The sequence below is a fragment of the Amphiprion ocellaris genome, chromosome 20 (genome assembly GCF_022539595.1).
Source record: "Amphiprion ocellaris isolate individual 3 ecotype Okinawa chromosome 20, ASM2253959v1, whole genome shotgun sequence".
NCBI classification, from domain to species: domain Eukaryota; kingdom Metazoa; phylum Chordata; class Actinopteri; family Pomacentridae; genus Amphiprion; species Amphiprion ocellaris.
The window spans coordinates 30591831-30612364 of NC_072785.1; the positions used below are offsets into that span (position 1 = coordinate 30591831).

The following is a 20534-nucleotide window of genomic DNA, read 5'->3' on the forward strand; positions in this document are numbered from 1 at the left end:
TCTAACATCAGGAGAATCTGATGCATAGAAAGCATTAGAACACAAAATTTCAGTTTTTAGATATTTTTGACTAAATGTTGACATGGACTCGTTGCTAGGAAACAGAAACACAATGTTTATAAGAGTCTAGATGTTGGTATTATATGTGCAGAGCCGCCTCGATGTTGTCTTCAGGCTAAAATTTAACAACAGATTAGTCTCTTTTTGCCTTAAAACCCAAATGGAGTTGTTTATTTTGTCCAACCAATGGTCTAAAACCTGATTACATTGATCTGTACAGTTGTATAGAGTCCAAAAAAACTTCTTTTTCCAGACTTCTACTCTTGGTATGTCCATTTTGACTCTGACTTCTTCACAGTAACCATAAATATAAATGGGTAAATGTGTCGGTCTGCTGTCACTGAACCCAGCCAGCCGACCACCCATTAACTGTTAATGATCTCGGAGGACAAAGTCTCGGTGATCTGGTGGCAGCAGTTGGCGCTCGGCTCTTGTTCTCCGGTGTTGACATGGTGACGGAGGTGAGACGAAATAAAGGATCACAGGTCCGGCGACAAATCAGTCGACGGTAAAGAGTCTCTAAAAGAGTTGGTGTTTTTGTCTGCAGGATGTTTGAAAAGTTAAATTGTCTCTTAAACGTTGGGAAATGTGTTTATGTTGGTATTTATGTGAGGTTGTGTTTATACTTTCACTTCAATCCGCCTGTTTCTTATTAGAAATGTTTAGATGGAAATTTTATTCTCCTGACAGGTTGAGTTTTGCACCAAAGAGCATTTTTGGAGTTTCAATTAATATTTGTTCTGCTGGTTGGAAGAAAATGGTAAAAAAAAGTCCATCGTAATCAACCTGAACTTCAGGCAACGTCTTTTAATCTGTTGTTCTGTCTGAACATCCATCTAAAAGCCAAAGATTTTCCATTTATTATTCATGTTGTGTTGGTCTTTTCAGGAAATTATCCCTTTTAAAATCTGCTAAATCTGAGAATAACTTCCCCTTGACCTTCTCAGACTCAGCTGGTTCTACATCTACAGTAACTTTATTAATGATCAGAGTTCTGCCTTCATACTGTGAATACTTCCAGAGTTCCAGGTTCTTGAAGTCCACAGAGGTGGGTCCAGATTTATCACATTTTAATGGACTTTTTCCATCATTTCTGATCCTCAGAACTTCATCAGTCCAGCAGATAGAACCATGATTAAATACTGAGCATTTGGATGACATTTCACCAACGTTTGAGGCTCTAACTTCAGTAAAATTTAATGTGTGGCAAAAAATACAAGACAAAGTTCCAGTTTTTAAATATTTTGACTAAATATTCATGTGAAATCATTGGTAGGAAACAGACTCTGGTGTTTAAAGGGGTCTAGATGTTGATGTTAGATGTGCAAATGTTAAAAAACTACATTATGATGAATCATTTGGTTGCGTAATTTAACACCAACTATTCAGCAGCTATTTTGCCAGATTGAGTCCAGATTGTGATGCAGGTGGATTTTCTGATAGTTTGGTTCAGGATACAGATGTGAGCAGCAGCTGGATGAAAACATCTGGTTTGGTTCTGAGTTCAGTTTTGAGTTTTTGCATGAGAAAAAGTAGAAGAAAAGTTGTGAAATGACTCAAAAGCAACTTCTTCTTTTTCGTGCAAACCAGGAGGAACTGCTCCACTTCTGCTGACCCAACCTTCTACCCCCGGTAACCCAGGTAACCCCGGTTCCCCCCGGTTCTCGGTGTCCCGGTGCTGCTTACCTCCCAGCGGCCGTAGGTGAGGAGGAACAGGGAGAAGGGGATGGCGGTTCCGGACATGGCGTGTGTGGACGGCATGCTGTACTCGCAGTTGTAGAACATCTCCACCTTGACCACCGGCGGGGAGGCGGGCCGGGACCAGCCGACCACGTCCTTGGTGCACTGGCCCAGATACATGACCCAGACCCAGACCATGACGAGCCGCCGGCTGATGAACACGTCCACGTTCCACATGATGAAGGGGAAGAAGGTGATGTAGAAGGACTCGTTGCCCAGCTCGGTCCCCAGCGTGAACATGTAGTACAGGAACCGGTTCTGGATCAGGAACTCCTGCCCAGCGTCGCCCGTCAGAGAGTTCTTACGGAGCGGCTTCACCTTCACCGGGGCTTCGCTGCCGTTCTCCTCGCGGAGCTCCGGAGCCCCCCCGGCCGCCCCGTTCTGCGGAGGACTTTCGCTGCCTTCCTTGAGGTTTAAATCCGCGATTCTCCTCCGGACCCCCGTCGGCTTCTCCCCCTCTCCGGCTCCGGTAACGGCCGAGTTGTCTCCGTCACTTTCCCCGGCGCTGTGATGGTGAAGAGCCCCGTTGTTGAGCGGCGGAGTCTGGTCCGCTGCTTTGCCCGCGCCGCTCCGAGAAAACGTCCCCCGAACCCCGCAGAAGTGCTGGAAACGGGCCACCAGGTGCGGGTCCTGGAGGTATCGAAGCCGCTCCCTGAGTTTCTCCATGTCTGGCCGGGTTCGGACTCCCACGCAGCGGACGCTACTTTCTGTGCCCGAGCACCGATGCTAGCTGCGCGGCTAACGTTAGCTGGCCGAGCCGCGCATCCCGGCGGAGGTCAGAAGTGAAGCCCGGACCGTTAGAAGAGTCAGAACAAGTTCAAACGGCGACTTCTACCGTTTAAAAAAAACATTAAAAACCGTTTTCGGTCGGACTTTAACGGACGTTAACCGAACCGGAGCCGCGGTTCCACTGAGTCCGGATGCTGCGTTCAGGGTCCCGCTTTCTGCAACTGACAGGTCCTCGGGGCCGCCGGGAGCGCGCGTCCGCTGCTGCCTTCAGAGGCCGTCGGAAAATCAAAGCTTCAAAATTAATAAAAAATAAACATTTTCCTTTTTTTAACACACAAAATTATTAACAATAAAAATTTATGTTTATATATTATAAAATTATATATCTATGTATGTATCTTTCAGGTTAAAAAAGATCTACAATTTTATATGTGTGTGTGTGTATATAATATTTTTTTAATAATCGAAGTATAAAAGTAAATGTAAAAGCGCATGTGATATATTTAAACCTATGTTTACATTTAGATTTAGTTTATTTTTAAAAAATCGTAATATAGTTATTTTTAAGAATAAAAATATTTACAAATAAGTAAAATTATTTACAAATCTATTTCTGTAAAAACATCATTTTATTTATTTATTTATTTATGGACTAGTACATTTAGTAATATATTTAAATTTATGTTAATAATTACATTTAGCTTGTACAAAAAGATCACAATATAGTTTATTTAAAAAATAAGATATTTTAATTGAATAAAATCACTGACAAAATTATAGAAATCTATTCTATGTAAAATCAAACTATTTATTTATTTATGACTAAATTTTTTAACAAACTAAATATAAAACTAAATTTGTATTATATTAATGGATGTTTGCATTTGTATTTTGTTCATTGAAAATCCTCGTTTATTTAAAATAGATATTTTAAAGGAAAAATATATTTGTATTTACATTGATATAAAAATGCATCTTATCAGTTAATAATGCTCATTTCAATTTTAATAATAATCATTTTATTTCATCATAATTTGGGTCACTAATTGTTTTAATAGTCCAGGAGAGGAGATGCAGGTGCTGCTGAGAGAGAGAAAAAATTACTCATAACGTCCCATAAATAACAACAACAACAAAAAAAACTCAATTAACTAAAAATGAATAATGTTAACTGAATGTTTGGGGTTTTAGCTCAATTCAAACACTGAAAAAAATAAATTCTAATCCAATAAATTGTCAATTTGCTTTTGCAAACATTTTGAATTTAATTATAGAACTGTATAATTCTCATTTCCATGCTCTGTAGCACAGAAATGAAGTTTTCAAGAGAAATTCTGCATGAAATTCTAATATTAAGACAAATTTACATTGATTAATGTTGATTATGAAGCTCTTTTAAAACACATTTTATTATAAAATGTAGAATTTGGTTGAAAACTGTGGGGAAAAAAATGATTTTAAAGTTAAAAATGAAAGAAATTTAGAGAGGATGGCTGTTAGATTTGAGCCTCGAAGGTCGGAGTTTGGTTGAAGCACCTGAAAGCAACAGGGCGTGCACGCACAGTAGATGGACTTGAGACGTCATGACGCACCGTGACCGCGCTTTTTCTGCAAGGATAGATAGATAGATAGATAGATAGATAGATAGATAGATAGATAGATAGATAGATAGATAGATAGATAGATAGATAGATAGATAGATAGATAGATAGATAGATAGATAGATAGATAGATAGATAGATAGATAGATAGATTATTGATTAGACATCAAACTGCATCACTTTACAGACTTTATTCGATAATCAATCACCTGAAAAAAGTTTATCGGCCTTTTTTAAAATAGTTGATCTTAAATATTCAATATTCATTTTCATCAAAATATAAATTCTTAATTTAAAATATCAAGATTCTCTTTAATAGTTGCCTTTAGTTTGTGTTTTTTTTTTTCCCCATCGTAGTGATTGTTATCAACATTTTCAAACATTTTCCTGGACAAAGACTGCAAAACACTGAAAACACAGAAACAGACAGAAAAGATGAAGAATCCTAAAATATCTCAGAAAATATGAATTGTTTTCATTTAAAGGCGTCTGCATCCTGAAATTCAGCTTTAAAACCTCCATGAGTCACATTTTAAATGTTTTCTTTTCTAGAAAACACAGAAAAACAAACCAGGGGAAACAGAAAGATGAAAACTTTCAGCATTAAAAGCAATAATTCGACATTTAATCTGCACTTTAGAAAGGAGCAGACGGAACATCGGTGAATATTAAAGACAATCATTCATATTATCACAACAACAAGCTACTGTATTGCCATTATCAGGCGTTATATTCAGTTTATTTATAATTATCTGTATTGATTTGTTTTTAAAACTGATAAAATAAATTGGTTGGTTGAATGTCGCCAGTAGTGAACGCTGAAGGATAAATGTTGGAACGTTCTCTTCTAATTAAACATGTAAAACATAAATAGAGAATTTCAGTAAAATTTGTGTCGCAGTTTGTGTTAGTTTCATTTTCTCTGCAAATCATTTCATGACAAATCAGTATCAGACTTCTTCACTCACATAATTTAATGAAATACGGGATTCCACATTTTAAAAATGCTAATTTAATGTTTTAGATCAACTATTTAAGCTGCAAACATTGTTATAAAGGGTTGTGTTGACGTAATAATGTTGCATCAACTTAATATTGTGTGAAATTTACTTTATTTTTAATTTTTTTTGCTGGATTTGAGACATCTGAGACTCAATTTGCACAAAAAATACCAACAATTTGCAATTAAATGAAATAATAGCAATGTGTTGCGCAAAAAATATGAAAATTAGGCTGTTTTTTATTTTAGTTTGATATATTTAATATTTCTTTGTCATCACTTTTGTAAATATTTACATGATATTCTGTGTTTTGGTTCTTATCACACTCCATCCATTATCTATACACCTCTTAATCCTCACTAGGGTCATGGGGGGGCTGGAGTCTATCCCAGCTGACTCAGGTGAAGGCAGGGGACACCCTAGACAGGTCACCAGTCTGTCACAGGGCTACATACAGAGACAAACAATCACTCTCACATTCACACCTACGGGCAATTTAGAATAATCAGTTAACCTCAGCATATTTTTGGACTGTGGGAGGAAGCCGGAGTACCCGGAGAAAACCCACGCATGCACAGGGAGAACATGCAAACTCCATGCAGAAAGATCCCGGGAAAGCCGGGACGCGAACCAGGGATCTTCTAGCTGCAAGGTGAAAGTGCTAACCACTACACCACTGTGCAGCCCCGCGTTCTTATCACACTTTGGTAGTTAAATTAAATTAACTCAGAATTCAGGATTTTAAGTTTCCTCCTTTGTCCTGTTTGGACAATTTCAGATGTTTAAGACGAGTAAAGTATCATTATTTTGATCATTGGTTGAACATAGATGGATGTAATCTTCATGTTTTTACATTCTAACATAAAAATAATGGCTTTCCTCACCAAAAATGATGTTTTAAAGGGTCTTTAGCCTTTGCATGACAATCTATTCCACATTAGACCCACCTAAACTCACAGGTTTTTGATCTGGACCTGGTCTAAAGTGGTCCAGATGTAATAAAAAACTCCTGTGAAATCTCCAGTTTTTGCATTTTCACAGATAGAACAAATGTTTTACGAAACAGAACCTGTAGTTAAATCATCTTCAGGCTGTTTCCTGTCAATGGTCCTAATGTTGGTTCTAACGTTGGTTCTGATGTTGTGGCTGATGTTGGTTCTAATGTTGGTCCTAATATTGGTTCTAACGTTGGTTCTAATGTTGGGCTGATGTTGGTTCTAATGTTGGTCCTAATGTTGGTTCTAATGTTGGGCTGATGTTGGTTCTAATGTTGGTCCTAATGTTGGTTCTAATGTTGGTTCTAATGTTGGTCCTAACGTTGGTTCTGATGTTGTGGCTGATGTTGGTTCTAACGTTGGTTCTAATGTTGGTCCTAATGTTGGTTCTAATGTTGGGCTGATGTTGGTTCTAATGTTGGTCCTAATGTTGGTTCTAATGTTGGTCCTAACGTTGGTTCTGATGTTGTGGCTGATGTTGGTTCTAACGTTGGTTCTAATGTTGGGCTGATGTTGGTTCTAATGTTGGTTCTAATGTTGCTTCTAATGTTGTGGCTGATGCTGGATCTGCGGTTCTTCCACTCTAAGCTGCGTATTAAATGCATATTGCTCCTGAATGCTGAGTTTCTGTTTTCATTGATTTGACCAGCAGAGGTCAGCAACTAGCTGCAGGGTAAAAACAGAAAAAAACGGTCCTGAAGATCTTCACAGCTGGAAAAAGTCCAGAGAAAGTTCAGGAGAACAAGTGAGAACCCAGAGAGCAGCTGCAGAACAGAAGCAGAACGTTCTCCACAAGTCTGTAGATCCCTGAATGAGCTTCCAGAGCAACAACAACACAACAGCAGAACCCAGACAGAACCGAGCCTCAGTCCACCTCCTGCACGGTTCCACGTGGACCCGCTGGTCCCGAGCAGAACCAGAGCCTCCGACCCGTGAAGGGAAACCAGGAGGGAAGCAGCTCCTGACTGGACCTCTGAGAAACCGGCGAGGAACCGAGGCTCAGCCGTGGTCGTCCAGGTGGTACAGCAGCACCGGGTGGTCCTGGTACTGGTGGTACTGGTGGTACTGGTGGTACTGGTGGTACTGGTGGTACTGGTGGTACTGGTAGCAGGGAACCAGCCGGTACCGCTGCAGATCCTCCAGACCAAAGGCCGGAGAGCAGCAGTCCGTCACCAGAACCTTGACCCGCTTCCCGTCCGGGTTCATGGGCCTCCTCTGGCCTTCCTCCTCCTCCTCCTCTTCATCGTCGGCCTCCAGCTCCTCTTCCTCGTGGTGGATCTTCCTCAGCAGGTTGTTGATGAGGACGGAGCGTCGCAGGTAAACCTCCGGATCCTCCAGAAACCTCAACTTCTCCAGCGACAGCTTCAGGATGCAGCTCCGGTCCTCCTGGAGGATCAAGTGCTGGAAGAGAAGTCATAATAATAATTATTATTGTTATATTATTATTATTATTATTATTATTATTATTATTATTAATAACACAATCATGGTCATTATTATCATTATTATTAAAATAATAAAGAGAATCTAAAGAGAAACGAAAAGAAAGAAGAAAGAAAGAAAGAAAAGAAAAAGAAAAGAGAGAGAGAGAGAAAGAAAGAAGACAGAAAAGAAGGAGATGAAGGAGAAGAAAAACAAAAAGAAAGAAAAGAAGAAGAAAAAAGAGAAGAAGAAAGAAAAGAAGAACAAAAGAGGAAGAAGGACAAAGAAAAGAAAATGAAAAAGAAAAGAAGATGAAAAAGAAAAGAATATGAAGTGTTCAAGGTTCCTCAAGACAGAAAATCAGCCAGAAGGAAGAAAAGAAGAAGAGGAATAAGAGTAGTTGTTTACTTTTTGTAGATATCCTGGTATTCCTCCCTGCAGATCCTCCTCTTCCGCATATTTCCTCTTGAAATAAGCAACTTTCGACGTTGTTGATTGTTTGTTTTCTGCTGGAATCAGAAAAAAACCCATTCAAGAAGTCTGAATATTTAGAGCAAAAATTGAATCAAAGCTTCTTTTTTTTTTTTGCTCCGTTAAATGTTTAGATTCATGTTTTGTCCTGAAATCCTCCAGCTGAAGGTTTTATTCACGGTGGCCACTAGAGGTCCTTCTATCATCTCTGATCAACTTCATCAGACTAAATGTTCAGAAAGAGAAACTGAAATCCAGATAAATGTGAATGAAAGACCAGGGGTCCGTTTCACGAAGCAGGTTCAACAAACTCTGAGTTTAACCCTGAACTCTGAGTTGATCTACTCTGAGATAGAAAACTCTGAGTTTCTGGTTCCAGAACAGCTGATCTGAGTTGGTTTAATCAACTCGGATTAGTTTCACCCAGAGTTAAGCGCGTGCACCACAACTCTGAAAAGCCAGTATCAATGGAGCGCCGATTCGACGAGTCACCATGGCAACGGGGAAGCGGAGGACTACACCGTTTGAATTGGAAATCTTAATGCGCTTATATAGCGAGTTTGAACACGTTTTTAGAAAGAAGTGCAACACCTGCAGCTGTAAAAGAGAGGGAGACGGTGTGGGAGAACATTGCTGCCTGGGTCAATGTGTAAGTTTAAATCACAATAATATTACAGGGAAAACTGTTTGAATAGTAGACTATTAAGTTATTTCATTTAGGTGCAATCCTGCAGGGGAGAAGCTTAAGATGAAATATAAAAACATTTTTAAAACAGGTAAGAAGTCGGCATAATCTCATGGAGCTTCCTCATTCTGATCATGTTTTACATTGTAAAGTAGCCTAAATATTAAGTGGCTGTTTTACTGTGCAGAGGTTTTATCCCACACACAGCCTAAATGTCTACATCCATATCATGTTCTGTTAAACAATTAAGCCTATTTACACTAACACAGACTTCTACTCAGCCAACTATATATATATATATATATACATATACACATATATATATAAAAATATATATAGATATATAGATTTTTTTTAAAGCATTTATTTCTCTTTTTCTGACCGTCCTGCATACAGTTGTCTTACTGAAGTGTTCTGCATCTCCTACATTATATAAAAAACTTCCATTTGCAAAGAACCGCAGCACAACACACAATATCTGCTGGGATGTGAGAGCATGACTGTGGTTGGTCATGTTGTAAATGTAAGGATGGATGAGGTTGGATGTAGATTATGGACTGTGACGTGAAACAGTACCGCTGTAAAAGATAACTGTCCAGAAATGTGAGAACATCTATGCACGGTCTGATAACAATCTCCTGACGAATATTTAATTCTCTGTGCAGTAATTCTGCTCCTTCATCCACTGGATCGTTCATAAAAGGACGTCATTTTGACACACGGCAGAACTAGACTTCGCCAAAACTCACCTGATGACTGAATGAATGAGGAAATGAAATAGTGTGTGACTGAAAGAAGGCGGAGACTGAGAGACTCGAGGTTTACTGAGAAAAACCTGGTCCTGACCAGGTTAGATTCATAGAGTCTGTTACTATGGTAACTGACTGAGAGCTTCAGTTACCTCTCTTTGTGAAACAGGCTAGAGTTACCCCTCTGTCTCTGGTTTCAGTTACCTCCCTTTGTGAAACGGAAAACTCTGAGTTTCCCTTATTTCAGGGTTAACAAACTCAGAGTTTTCACTAAACCTGCTTCGTGAAACGGACCCCTGCTCTGAGTTTTTACCTGCTGATGACGATGAAGCGTCGACGTTCAGAGACTCTGATGGGAGTTTAGATCAGAACATTAAAGACCTGCAGAGAAAAAAACAACAAGAACAAGAAGATGAAACCAGAACTCTTCATCTGCACTCTTCAAAAAATGATATTTGAGCTTCCAAAACTTTCTGTAATCCTAAAGGAAGTGTAAGCGCCATTTTTGCAGTCCTGTTATAATTTAAGAAATTATCATCTTCGGTGCTGAAATGCAGATTTTTGTAAATTGAGATGGTTGAAGTGTTCGACTTAATTATTATCCTGTTAGGCTTCCGTAGGCTTGTAAATGCAGCCACGAAGAAGAATGTGGCCGGAAGTTGTTATGTTTTTGTTTTTCAGTATACGAGGGGGAGTGGAGCAACACGGTAGTTTTACCGTTGTCATTATCATGTCATCATTATCTTGGTTCTTATGATGATGTTGCTTAATAAACGCGTAAAACGATATCTCGCCTCTCGCTCATGAAGTGGTTATGGAAACAAGAAAGAAGAGAAGTAAGGAAAGAGCTACAGAACTTAAGATAACCACTACATTAAGTAAAACTACCAGGCTCACTAACGAGACAACTGCATCGTCATGAAGTCGCAGTAAACGGTAAAGACTGCATGAAGCACGAAGATAAGTGCCTGGTTAAAGTGAATGTGATGAGAAACAACTACGACGTGACGAATACGACACGAGAAAGAAGCACTATCGTCACGCCGCCTCATGCCAAGAATTGAATGTAAAAGCTGAGTGCGCAGCCCTTCGTAAAATGACACAACAAAGATGTTTTGGTCTTCAGAAGATGACACTGCAAATGAAAGCACCGAGTGCTTTGTGTTATAGACCATCTCATGTCAAGAACGCCTGCTGAACGTTGAGCTGCAAAGGAGACATGGCGGACGACGGTGCGCTTGACAACAGGCAAGAGGACCAAAGCAGCAGTACCGGCATTGGTCACAAGAGGGCAGTAAAGTATACAGAAAAGGGTCTGGAAGAACAAATAACCAGACAAGTAAATGTAAGAAGAGCAAAACTCTCACAACTGACATTAAAAACGAACAAGATCAATGCTTTGATGAAAAATAACGAAAATCCAGACATTGTTGATGAACATTTAAATGAATGCTCAAAGCTCCTAGATGAGTTCATTCAGTCAAACGATGATGTTCTCAGGTTACTGCCTAATGAAGAGAAAAATGCTGATCAAACATTCTGGTTTGTACCTAAAAGAGAGAACTTCTGTAACTTTATGGCTGAAGTTGAAAAGTGGACAATTGTGTCAAGGCAACAACAGCAAGATGATGTACGCCCAGAGGATAGCGCATCTATGGCTACCGGACCAGTGAGAAGGAAGTCAGGCTCCTGTGTCAGTGGAGGTGCGGTTAGTAACCGCTCATCTAGAGCATCCCAAGTTTCATCTGCATCATCCACACGTCACAAGGAAGAAGCAGAGAGAGCAGCCTTGATTGCACGAGCAGCAGCCTTAAAAAAGAAGCAAGAGCTGGAAATGGAAGAATGCAGAATAAAGGCTAAAAAAGAACAGCTTGAGTTAGAGACAGCCATTGCTGCTTCCACTGCCAAAATAAAAGTATTGGAAGAATTTGAGGGTGAAGAAGGTATAAATGAAGGTGAACATTTCCTTGCTGCAAGTGCAACATACAGTCACCAAAGGAGTTCACCTCCATTAGAAAATAATGACCACTCAGACTCTTATGAACGATCACACAAACTATACAATTTCCAAGTGAAGCACGAGAATGACATGCAGCAAGCCGATGAAAAGGCCCAAATAAACCTGTGTGAAGTAATGCTAAAACAGAATGACATAACTGAGATGCTAGTTAAACAACAGAGACTATCACATCTGCCCCAGAGAGACATTCCTGTTTTCAGTGGTGACCCACTGGAGTTTAAACCATTTATGAGGGCATTTGAACACACAATCTATGAAAAGACTGAAAGTGACAGTGACAGATTATATTATCTAGAACAGTTCACCAGAGGTGAACCCAGAGATATTGTCAGAAGCTGCCAACACACAAGTTCTCAGCAAGGCTTTGAAGAGGCAATGAAGCTATTAAAGTATCACTATGGAAATGAAATTAAAATAGCAACTGCTTACATGAACAAGGCATTCAACTGGCCACAAATAAAGTCAGATGACGCTAAGGCGCTTAACAGTTTCTCCTTGTTTCTCAGTGGCTGTAACAATGCAATGCAAGACATTGATGAGCTTGAAGAATTAGACAATCACACTAACCTGAGAGCCATTGTAGCCAAACTCCCATATAAACTGAGAGAAATGTGGAGAGTTTCTGCCTTTGACATCCAAGAGATGAGCGGAAGAAGGGCAAAGTTTCATGACCTTGTCAGATTTGTCAACAGACAAGCTAAGATAGCATTAGAGCCACTGTTTGGTGACATTAAAGAATCTGATGACAGGAGAAAGGCCTACTTCAATGTTAGAACTGGAGCATCTAGACCAAAAGGAAGCACATTTGCCACAAGTGCAGTACCTATTGTAAAGGAAAGATCACCCGAAAATAATGCCTTCCAGAAGTCATGTATGTACTGTGAGAAAAAACATACACTGGCTGAATGCTACAAAATCAGAAAACTGCCTTATAAGGAAAGGCTAGAATTCCTTAAAGGAAAAGGACTGTGCTTTGCGTGCTTAACACATGGGCACCTGAGTAAACAGTGTAAAAGGAGAATGGTTTGTGACTACTGCTCAAAGAGACACCCAAATATGCTCCATGTCACAAGAGAAGAGGATGAAACTGCTGAGAACACTCAGGAACATGCAACTGAAAACGCCACTTTAAGTGAACCAGCATTTGTTTCAAGTGGAACATGTGTTGCTACCGGGGCCAGTAACAACACCTGTGCCTTGTCAATCATACCTGTTTACATCAAGGTAAAGAAAAGTAATAAGACAATTGAGACTTATGCATTTATGGACTATGGTAGTCAAGCCACATTCTGTTCTGAGAAGTTAATGAGACAGCTTGGCATAGAGGGCAAGAAAACTCAGATCCTTCTCCACACAATGGGCCAGGAGAAGTTAGAATCAAGTTACCTTGTTACAGGTTTGGAAGTCTGTGGTGTGAACGAGAATGTTTACATTGACCTACCCGAAACATACACTCACATGGACATTCCGGTGTCAAGGGAGAGTATTCCTGTGCAAAGGGATTTGGAAAAGTGGCCTCATCTGCATGGTATCCATTTGCCACAAATAGATGCAGATGTTGGACTTCTAATAGGATCCAATGCTCACAAAGCTATGGAACCGTGGGATGTTGTCCACAGTCATGACGACGGTCCATATGCAGTTCGAACAGTCCTAAGCTGGGTCATCAACGGTCCTATTCACAAAGACAACACTTTCTCTTTGGAAAACAAAACAAGTGTGTCAGTGAATCGCATTTCCATTGCTGATGTGGAAACTTTGCTGCTGCAACAGATTAACCATGATTTTCCAGAGAAGGCCTGTGAAGAAAAGCAGGAAATGTCCCGAGAAGATGTTCAATTCATGGACTCTGTTGCTAAATCTGTCAAAAGAGTCGAAGGACACTACAGCATAAGTCTTCCTCTTAGAAACAGATCTGTCAAGATGCCTAATAACCGTAATTTAGTTGTTCAGAGAGCAGAAAACCTGAAAAGGAAACTCCTCAAAAACAAAGAGCTGCACAATGAATACCAAGTCTTCATGTCTGACCTACTGAGCAAAGGCTATGCAGTTCAAGTGCCACTCGAACAACTTGAGACAGACAATGGAAGAGTTTGGTACATACCCCACCACGGAGTGTATCATCCCCAGAAGAAGAAACTTCGTGTAGTGTTTGATTGTGCATCATCGTATCAAGGCAAGTCATTGAATGGAGAGCTCTTACAAGGACCAGATCTAGCAAATTCACTAGTTGGAGTGTTGACACGATTCAGACATGAACATGTTGCTTTAATGTCAGACATTGAGGCTATGTATCATCAGGTTAAAGTACCACCAGAAGACACTGATCTACTACGTTTTTTGTGGTGGCCTGATGGAAACTTAAATGAACCCCTGGTAGAGTACAAGATGACTGTGCACCTATTTGGTGCAACATCCTCACCCAGCTGTGCCAACTTTGCCTTAAAAGGGACAGCTGAGGATGCTAAGGGCAAAATGACACCTGCTGCAGTAAATGCAGTGCTTCATAATTTTTATGTAGATGATTGCCTTCTTTCAGTGTCCAATGAGAAACAGGCTTGTATGATGGTTGAAGAACTAACATCATTGTGTGAAAGTGGAGGATTCCACTTAACCAAATGGGTGAGCAACAGCAGAGTTGTCCTTACCTCGATCCATGAGTCAGAAAGAGCAAAAGAGATCAAAGATTTAGATCTCTGTCACGATGCACTACCTGATGAAAGAGTCCTTGGAGTAAACTGGTGTATTGAATCAGACTCATTCAAGGTCAGAATTAACGCAAAACATATGTCACAGACAAGACGAGGCATCCTCTCATTTGTGAGTTCAATATATGACCCTCTGGGGTTCTTGTCTCCAGTCATCCTCCCAGCCAAGATGATAATGCAAGAACTTTGTGGTAGAAAACTGGTTTGGGATGAAGATATTCCCTATGAGTTGGCTCGCAAGGCATTGTCATGGCTTTCTGATTTCATGAAGTTGCATGGCTTCACAGTGAACAGGTGCTTGAAACCAGTCGGTTTTGGAGTCATCATGTCTGTACAATTGCACCATTTCGCAGATGCAAGTGAGAAGGGTTATGGTGTGGTTACCTACCTTCATGCCATTAATGAAAAGGGTGAAATCCACTGTTCATTCTTCATAGGAAAATCGAGAGTATCCCCTTTGAAGCAGACAACCATCCCGAGACTGGAATTAACAGCAGCAGCTGTTGCTGTAAAAATGAACAAACTCCTGAACAAAGAACTACAACTGCCACTGGAAGAATCTGTATTCTGGACAGACAGTACAACTGTCTTAAGGTATATTGCCAGTGAGAATATCAGATTCAATTAGATGAGAATAGTTTTCTTTTAATGCTGAAAACAGACGAAACAAAGTGAGAAAAGGGAAAGATATAAATGAAATTCATTTAAATTTACATATAAAATGAAAGCAAAAAAGATATAAAATATTTTAAATTATTTACAAAATAATGAAAAAGAAAAATGTAAATATTAAAATTTAGTTTTTTTTGAAAAGAAAGGTGAAAAATGTTTTAAAATAATTTTTTAAAAATGTAAAAATTAATATAAATTAATGTTTTCAATTAAATGGAAAAAAATAACGTGAGACAATTAATTAAAAAGGACCAAGAGGAATAATATTAAAATTAAAATGGACATGGAATAAAATGTGAGAAAAGAAAGATTATTTTTTATAAATTTGGAAAAGGGGGGGGGGGGGGTGGAAAAATATAAATTAGAGGCTTTTAAAACAAATTTAAATAAATTTATACAAAAAATTAAAGCTAAAAATAGATCAAAATATATTTCAATATTTGGAAAAATAAGAAAAAATTAAACACATTAAAATTATTTAGAATTGTAAAGAAAAGAAAAATGAAGAAATTAATACATTTTAAAAATATTTTTTAAAAATACAAAAATGTAAAAATTATCAGTGGGTAATTTTTTTGTATTTTATTTTGCTATTTTTCATTCATTTTTTTTATTTTTTGAGTTTTATTGTTCCCTTTTAATTTGCTTTTTAAATTACTGTCCTAGTTTCCTTTCCCTCTTTATTTAATACTTTTATTACTTTTAATTTTAAAAAAATGTAAATTGATGTTTTTCAATTAAATGGAAAAAATAAATGTGAGACAATGAATAAAAAAGACAAAGGAATAATATTGAAATTAAAATAGATAAAGAATGAAATGTGAGAAAATAAAATAAGTGTTTTTTTATATCTTGAGAAGAAGGAAATTTAAAAAAATATGGAAAATGAAAAGGCATCAAGGATGAATGACAAAATTAAGAAAATTAGGAAAATGAATAAATAAAAATATTAAATAAAGAGGGAAAAGAAAATAGGACAATAATTAAATAAGCAAATTAAATGGGACTAATTATAAAAAAATGAACGAACATTAACAAAATAAAATACAAAAAATTCACCACTTAAATGTTATACATTTTTAAATTTTTAAATTTTTTTTAAAAAAATGTATATATTCTATGTGTTTATTTAAAAGTCAAAAAAATAATTAAAAAACTAAATATAATAAAAAAATACCTTATCTCGTCTATTTATAATAATTGTGATTTTTCTGTGTCTCTTGTTCTAATAAAAGCTCAGATTTTCCAGCCTAAATTCTGAGTCTGTTCTCCAGGAAACGTCCTGATCTGATCCCTGATGTTTGTTTCTGTTCAAACAGCAGAAACAGAAACATGAGTGGGAAGAAGTCTGAGTGACTCACATCCAAACACAAAGAAGAAGAAGAAGGAGTTAAACAAGCTGCTCAGCTTTAGTTTCACTTTAATTCATTTAAAAACAGTCAGAAAACATTAAACATGTTCAAATGAGGCTCCAGAACTAAAGATGAGTCTCTAGTTTCATTGAAGACTCACATAAACTGAATTAAATACTGATTAAAATGAGCTCTTATTAATAATAATCTGCATTTTAAACACAAACAACAACATGAGAATTAAAACGGCTCGTTTTTCTACTTTAATGAATTTAATCCTAACAGAATCATAAATTTAGAGACTTTAGCTTCAGTTTTCAATAAAACATCATCCTGTCAGTTTAAATTCCGGTCGTTATTTTCACATATTAACTCCTCTTTTCCTTATTTTCGGTGTTTTTTAATATAAAGCAGCTCCATGCGGCTGTTTTCCGCCTTTCAAACCGAGCAGCTGCCGGTTTAATGCTCCTCCGTTAACGCCTCTTACCGGCGGACGTGTGTCGGTAAATCCCGGTAGATTCCCGGTGAGTCCTGCTGCCGGTGCTCCTCTCCAGCGTCCTCCAGCTCGGCTCGGCTCGGCTCGGTTCGGTTCGGTTCGGTCGGACAGACGGACTGAGAGGATCCCAGATCTGCAGCAACAGGAGGCTCCGGTTCCCGCCCTCCGATTGGTCCGGGCGGAGGCAGATGTTTCCTGTTGCTAGGAGACCGAGTGACGTCGTGGCAGCATCTTCCAGCTTTAAACGAGTTTTTTCTGCCTCCTGAACCACAAACACACGATTTAGACCATTTCAATGAGGAGCGTTTTAAAGTTTGTTTCAAATTCACTTTATTTTAGTCAAGAGTTAATTTAGCTGCATAAAGTCCCCATTATTTATATAACAACAGATATTAAACCACCTAACTAAGACCCTACATGTCAAATAATTGGGCAGATTTACAAGACTAACATGAACATTAAGGCTAAACCCTACAGTATCATATTACATTTTATTTAGAATGCAAAGAAAACAGATTAACTCAAATATTAAGGTTAAGATCTGACAAAATATCATAAAATACAAATTTACAAAACTAATTTAAATATTTATGTTTGGACCCCATAATATTAAGCAAATTTATCTAACTTAAAAATTGAAGTTTAGACCCTACAATGTCGTTCATTATACTACTCAACCCAACTGTGAAGTCCCTGCAATATTAATTTAACCAATTAAGTTTACTAAGGTGAAGGCCTTACAATTGAAATAAATACACAGACTAACCTAACATAAACATCAAGGATAAACCCTACAATATTTATAATACAAATAAACCAGATTAATTTAACTATTAAGCTTAAGACCCTACAATTCCACTAATTGCACAAATCTAACCAGCTAAGGTCAATTTTAGGTTAGGACCAATGTTCCCTGTAATTTTTCAGTCTGAGTGTGAGCAAACACACAAACTCCCTGAGCGTCCCTTGGACCACTGTGAGCAACATCAGACGTGTGCACTGTGGTCACACCAGCATCACATCCATTCAAGTTACATGGTTCATTAAAAGAATCATATTACAGCATTTACATTTCTGTTAAAACACTTTGTCAACAGGAGCCAGTTGAAGGCTGCAGTGATTTTAGTGACACTACAATGTATAAGAGTGAAGTTATTGAATATTTGTCTCTCTTTACTGTTGCAGAGGTTTTGCAAATTGCAGACGGACCCTGTTCACTCCATAGACACCAATGTTATTCGTGTAGCTTGAAAGACAGCTACTTTTGATAAAACTGGGCTTGTAGCACATTGTCTGCCTTGCAACAATGGGAAAGAGGCATCGTTTATGTTTTGACAACCTATATCTAATGAGTTATTGAAGCTGGAAGTCTGAATCTGTGAATATCTTTCCAACTTTACTGAACTTGGGGCCACTACCACCTAAGGAGTGATATATTTAATTCTGAAAAAAGCATTTAGCCATACTTAAAGCTTTAAGTGCTTTATTAACACGGAACTAAAAATTTTGTATTTTATTATCACAGGTTCTGTCTGAAAAGAGGTGGCATCATTTTAAACAGTGAAATCAAACTAATAAAATGTAATGACCAACCAGTGAGCAATACTGGATTCTGCAAAAATATAAACAACTTTATTTAAAACCTAAATCTTATCTTAACACAGTTAATGTACTAACTTATTTATGTGTGTATGCATGTATTTATTGATTTATTTAGTACTGTTAACATATCAGAGTTCTGAGTGAATTTTTCTTAAGATAGGCAAAGGCCATTTATTGATTACATATAGGCTGTTAAATGTTTATTAAAAACTAAAAAGCATTTAAAAAAAACAACTTAGGCATTTATTGAGTCACTAAAATACTGTAGAGTACAGACCACATCAGCATGATTATAAGCATCCTCTGGTAAATTAACAACCAGATACTGATGTCTCTCACCATATGGACTTCAGGAGATGACTGGGGGATGATAAACTGTGACCTACTGGTTGGGTTCTCTCTGTTCTCATGTTTCTTACATGTTTGTCTCCTGACAGACGGGTCCTAATGTTTTCTGAGCAACACACCATACTATGACATTTTTACAATGATGGTTCTACTATGGAACCAGTTTGACATGTTCAGGTGTTCTTTGTGTGAAAACTCAGAGATTTCAGGTATCAGAAGGTGGTTTTCAACTTTCTTTGTTAACTTTCTGCTTCAACTTTAAATTAAATTTCCTTCACTAACCCAGCCCTCTGGACTTCCAGGAAGCTGGGTTCCTATTGGCTGTCCAGGTGGCTGCTTGGTGTTATCAGGAACACCTGAGCAGCTTGGTGTTATCAGGAACACCTGAGCAGCTCAGTGTCTTCCTGCTTTATTTAGCTGCAGACAAACATTTCCTCTGCTTCTCTTCACCAGTCAACTGGGTTTGGCTCCATTGCTTTAGTTTGTTTTTTAGGCGTTGGCTTGCAGCTTCCAGCAGTAAAATAGGCTTTAATATGTTTCTTGGTGTGTTTTAGGGCTTTGTACTGGATAGTTGTCTCAGTAAATGTGGTTCTTTAGCCACAGTTAGCACATGGTGCTAATGTGTGCAGTGATTAGTGGATTTGGTACAGCTGAGTTGTGTCTTTATCTTGGCTGTAGTGAGTCTTCAGAGGTTTTTGGTCAGACACATTCTGTATTCTTGTTTGTGAACCAACGTTGGTTGTCCAGAAGGTAAGAGTTCCTGTCCTGATTCTCTGTTCTCAGAGGTTCTCTGGTAGGCTGCAGTAGACTTTAGTGTTTAGGTTGTACTAGTTTGGTTTTTGTATGGTTTCATTTGGACGACTATCTTGAGGCCCCTCCATGTGGTTTAGTGAGGTTTTCTGGAACAGTTCTACAAAGCAACCTGCAGCAGAAGAGACTTTGAGAGTTTTTAGGAAGTTCTGGAGACCAGACTTTAGAGCAGCAGAAACATTTGTCAGCAGTTTGAGCAGGAGAAGGTGAGCTTCAGAGTAGAAATGAGACAGAAACCTTCTTGACCCGTGTGGTGAGGTCCTGTACCAAGAGTTTGAGCAGGTTGTGAAGAGTCTGTAGTTCTTTGGTCTGAAAGCACAAGAAGAGTCGACTCATTAAAGGAGAAAACAGGAGATATTGTTGGTTCTTCTGTCGCTCTGCAGTTTCCTTAGACTGAATATCAAGTTTATATTTTAAATGATTTCCCATGTGAGCCCAAGAAGACTTCAATAAACTCCCTCCATCCCCTGGACACAACAGATTTTATTACCATGTTAAATCTTTTTTAAAAAAATGTTTTGGAGTTTTAATCATAGTTTTAGCAGTTTTTTTCTCTTTGCTTGTTTAGTTTTGTCATCTGTGTGAAAGGTGCTAAACAAATAAAGTTGAATTGATAAACTGAATAACTGACTAACTCATGATTGTGACAATAGAAGTATTTTCATTGTGATTTAAGGGTTTATTTCATTTTTAAGGTTGAGGTTAAAATCTTGACAGAAAAAAAAGATTAAAGAAATAAACTACAGTAAAAAAGCAATTAAATCAAAGGAAAAAAACATTTAATACAATAAAACTTTTAAAAAGAAAATTAAACATTAAATACAATTAAATTATATTAGACAAAATATTTAATTAGATAATTAAATGGAAGATACAAAGCATGTAATTATGAAATTAAACAAAAAATTTTAAACAAAAATATTAAACATTAAAGATGAAATATTTTAGACAAACATTTAAAAAATACAATTAAACAAGAATATTACACATTGAGAAAAATACAAAACATTTAATTAGATTATTAAACCTTTAAAAGTCAAAACATTTAATTAAAAAATTAAATGTTTAATTAG

At 37.8% G+C, this 20534-nt stretch overlaps 2 protein-coding genes across 2 annotated transcripts in view; both read right to left on the minus strand.

The window, feature by feature from the left end:
• Positions 1-2758, minus strand: part of sgpp1b (sphingosine-1-phosphate phosphatase 1b) — a 35176-nt gene extending 32418 nt beyond the window's left edge. The window contains exon 1 of the mRNA XM_023270636.3: positions 1747-2758. Within this exon, the coding sequence (XP_023126404.1) occupies positions 1747-2466 (720 nt within the window). The 5' untranslated portion in view covers positions 2467-2758. The remainder of the gene's footprint in view (positions 1-1746) is intronic.
• A 1548-nt stretch (positions 2759-4306) lies between these two features.
• LOC129347769 (uncharacterized) lies at positions 4307-17366 on the minus strand. Its single transcript, XM_055005979.1, has 5 exons — positions 17355-17366; positions 16693-16963; positions 9767-9802; positions 7957-8057; positions 4307-7527 (listed from the first exon to the last, which is right to left on the minus strand). Exons 1-5 carry the CDS (start codon positions 17364-17366, stop codon positions 7126-7128), a joined length of 822 nt encoding a protein of 273 aa, XP_054861954.1. The 3' UTR covers positions 4307-7125.
• Positions 17367-20534: the final 3168 nt, after the last annotated feature.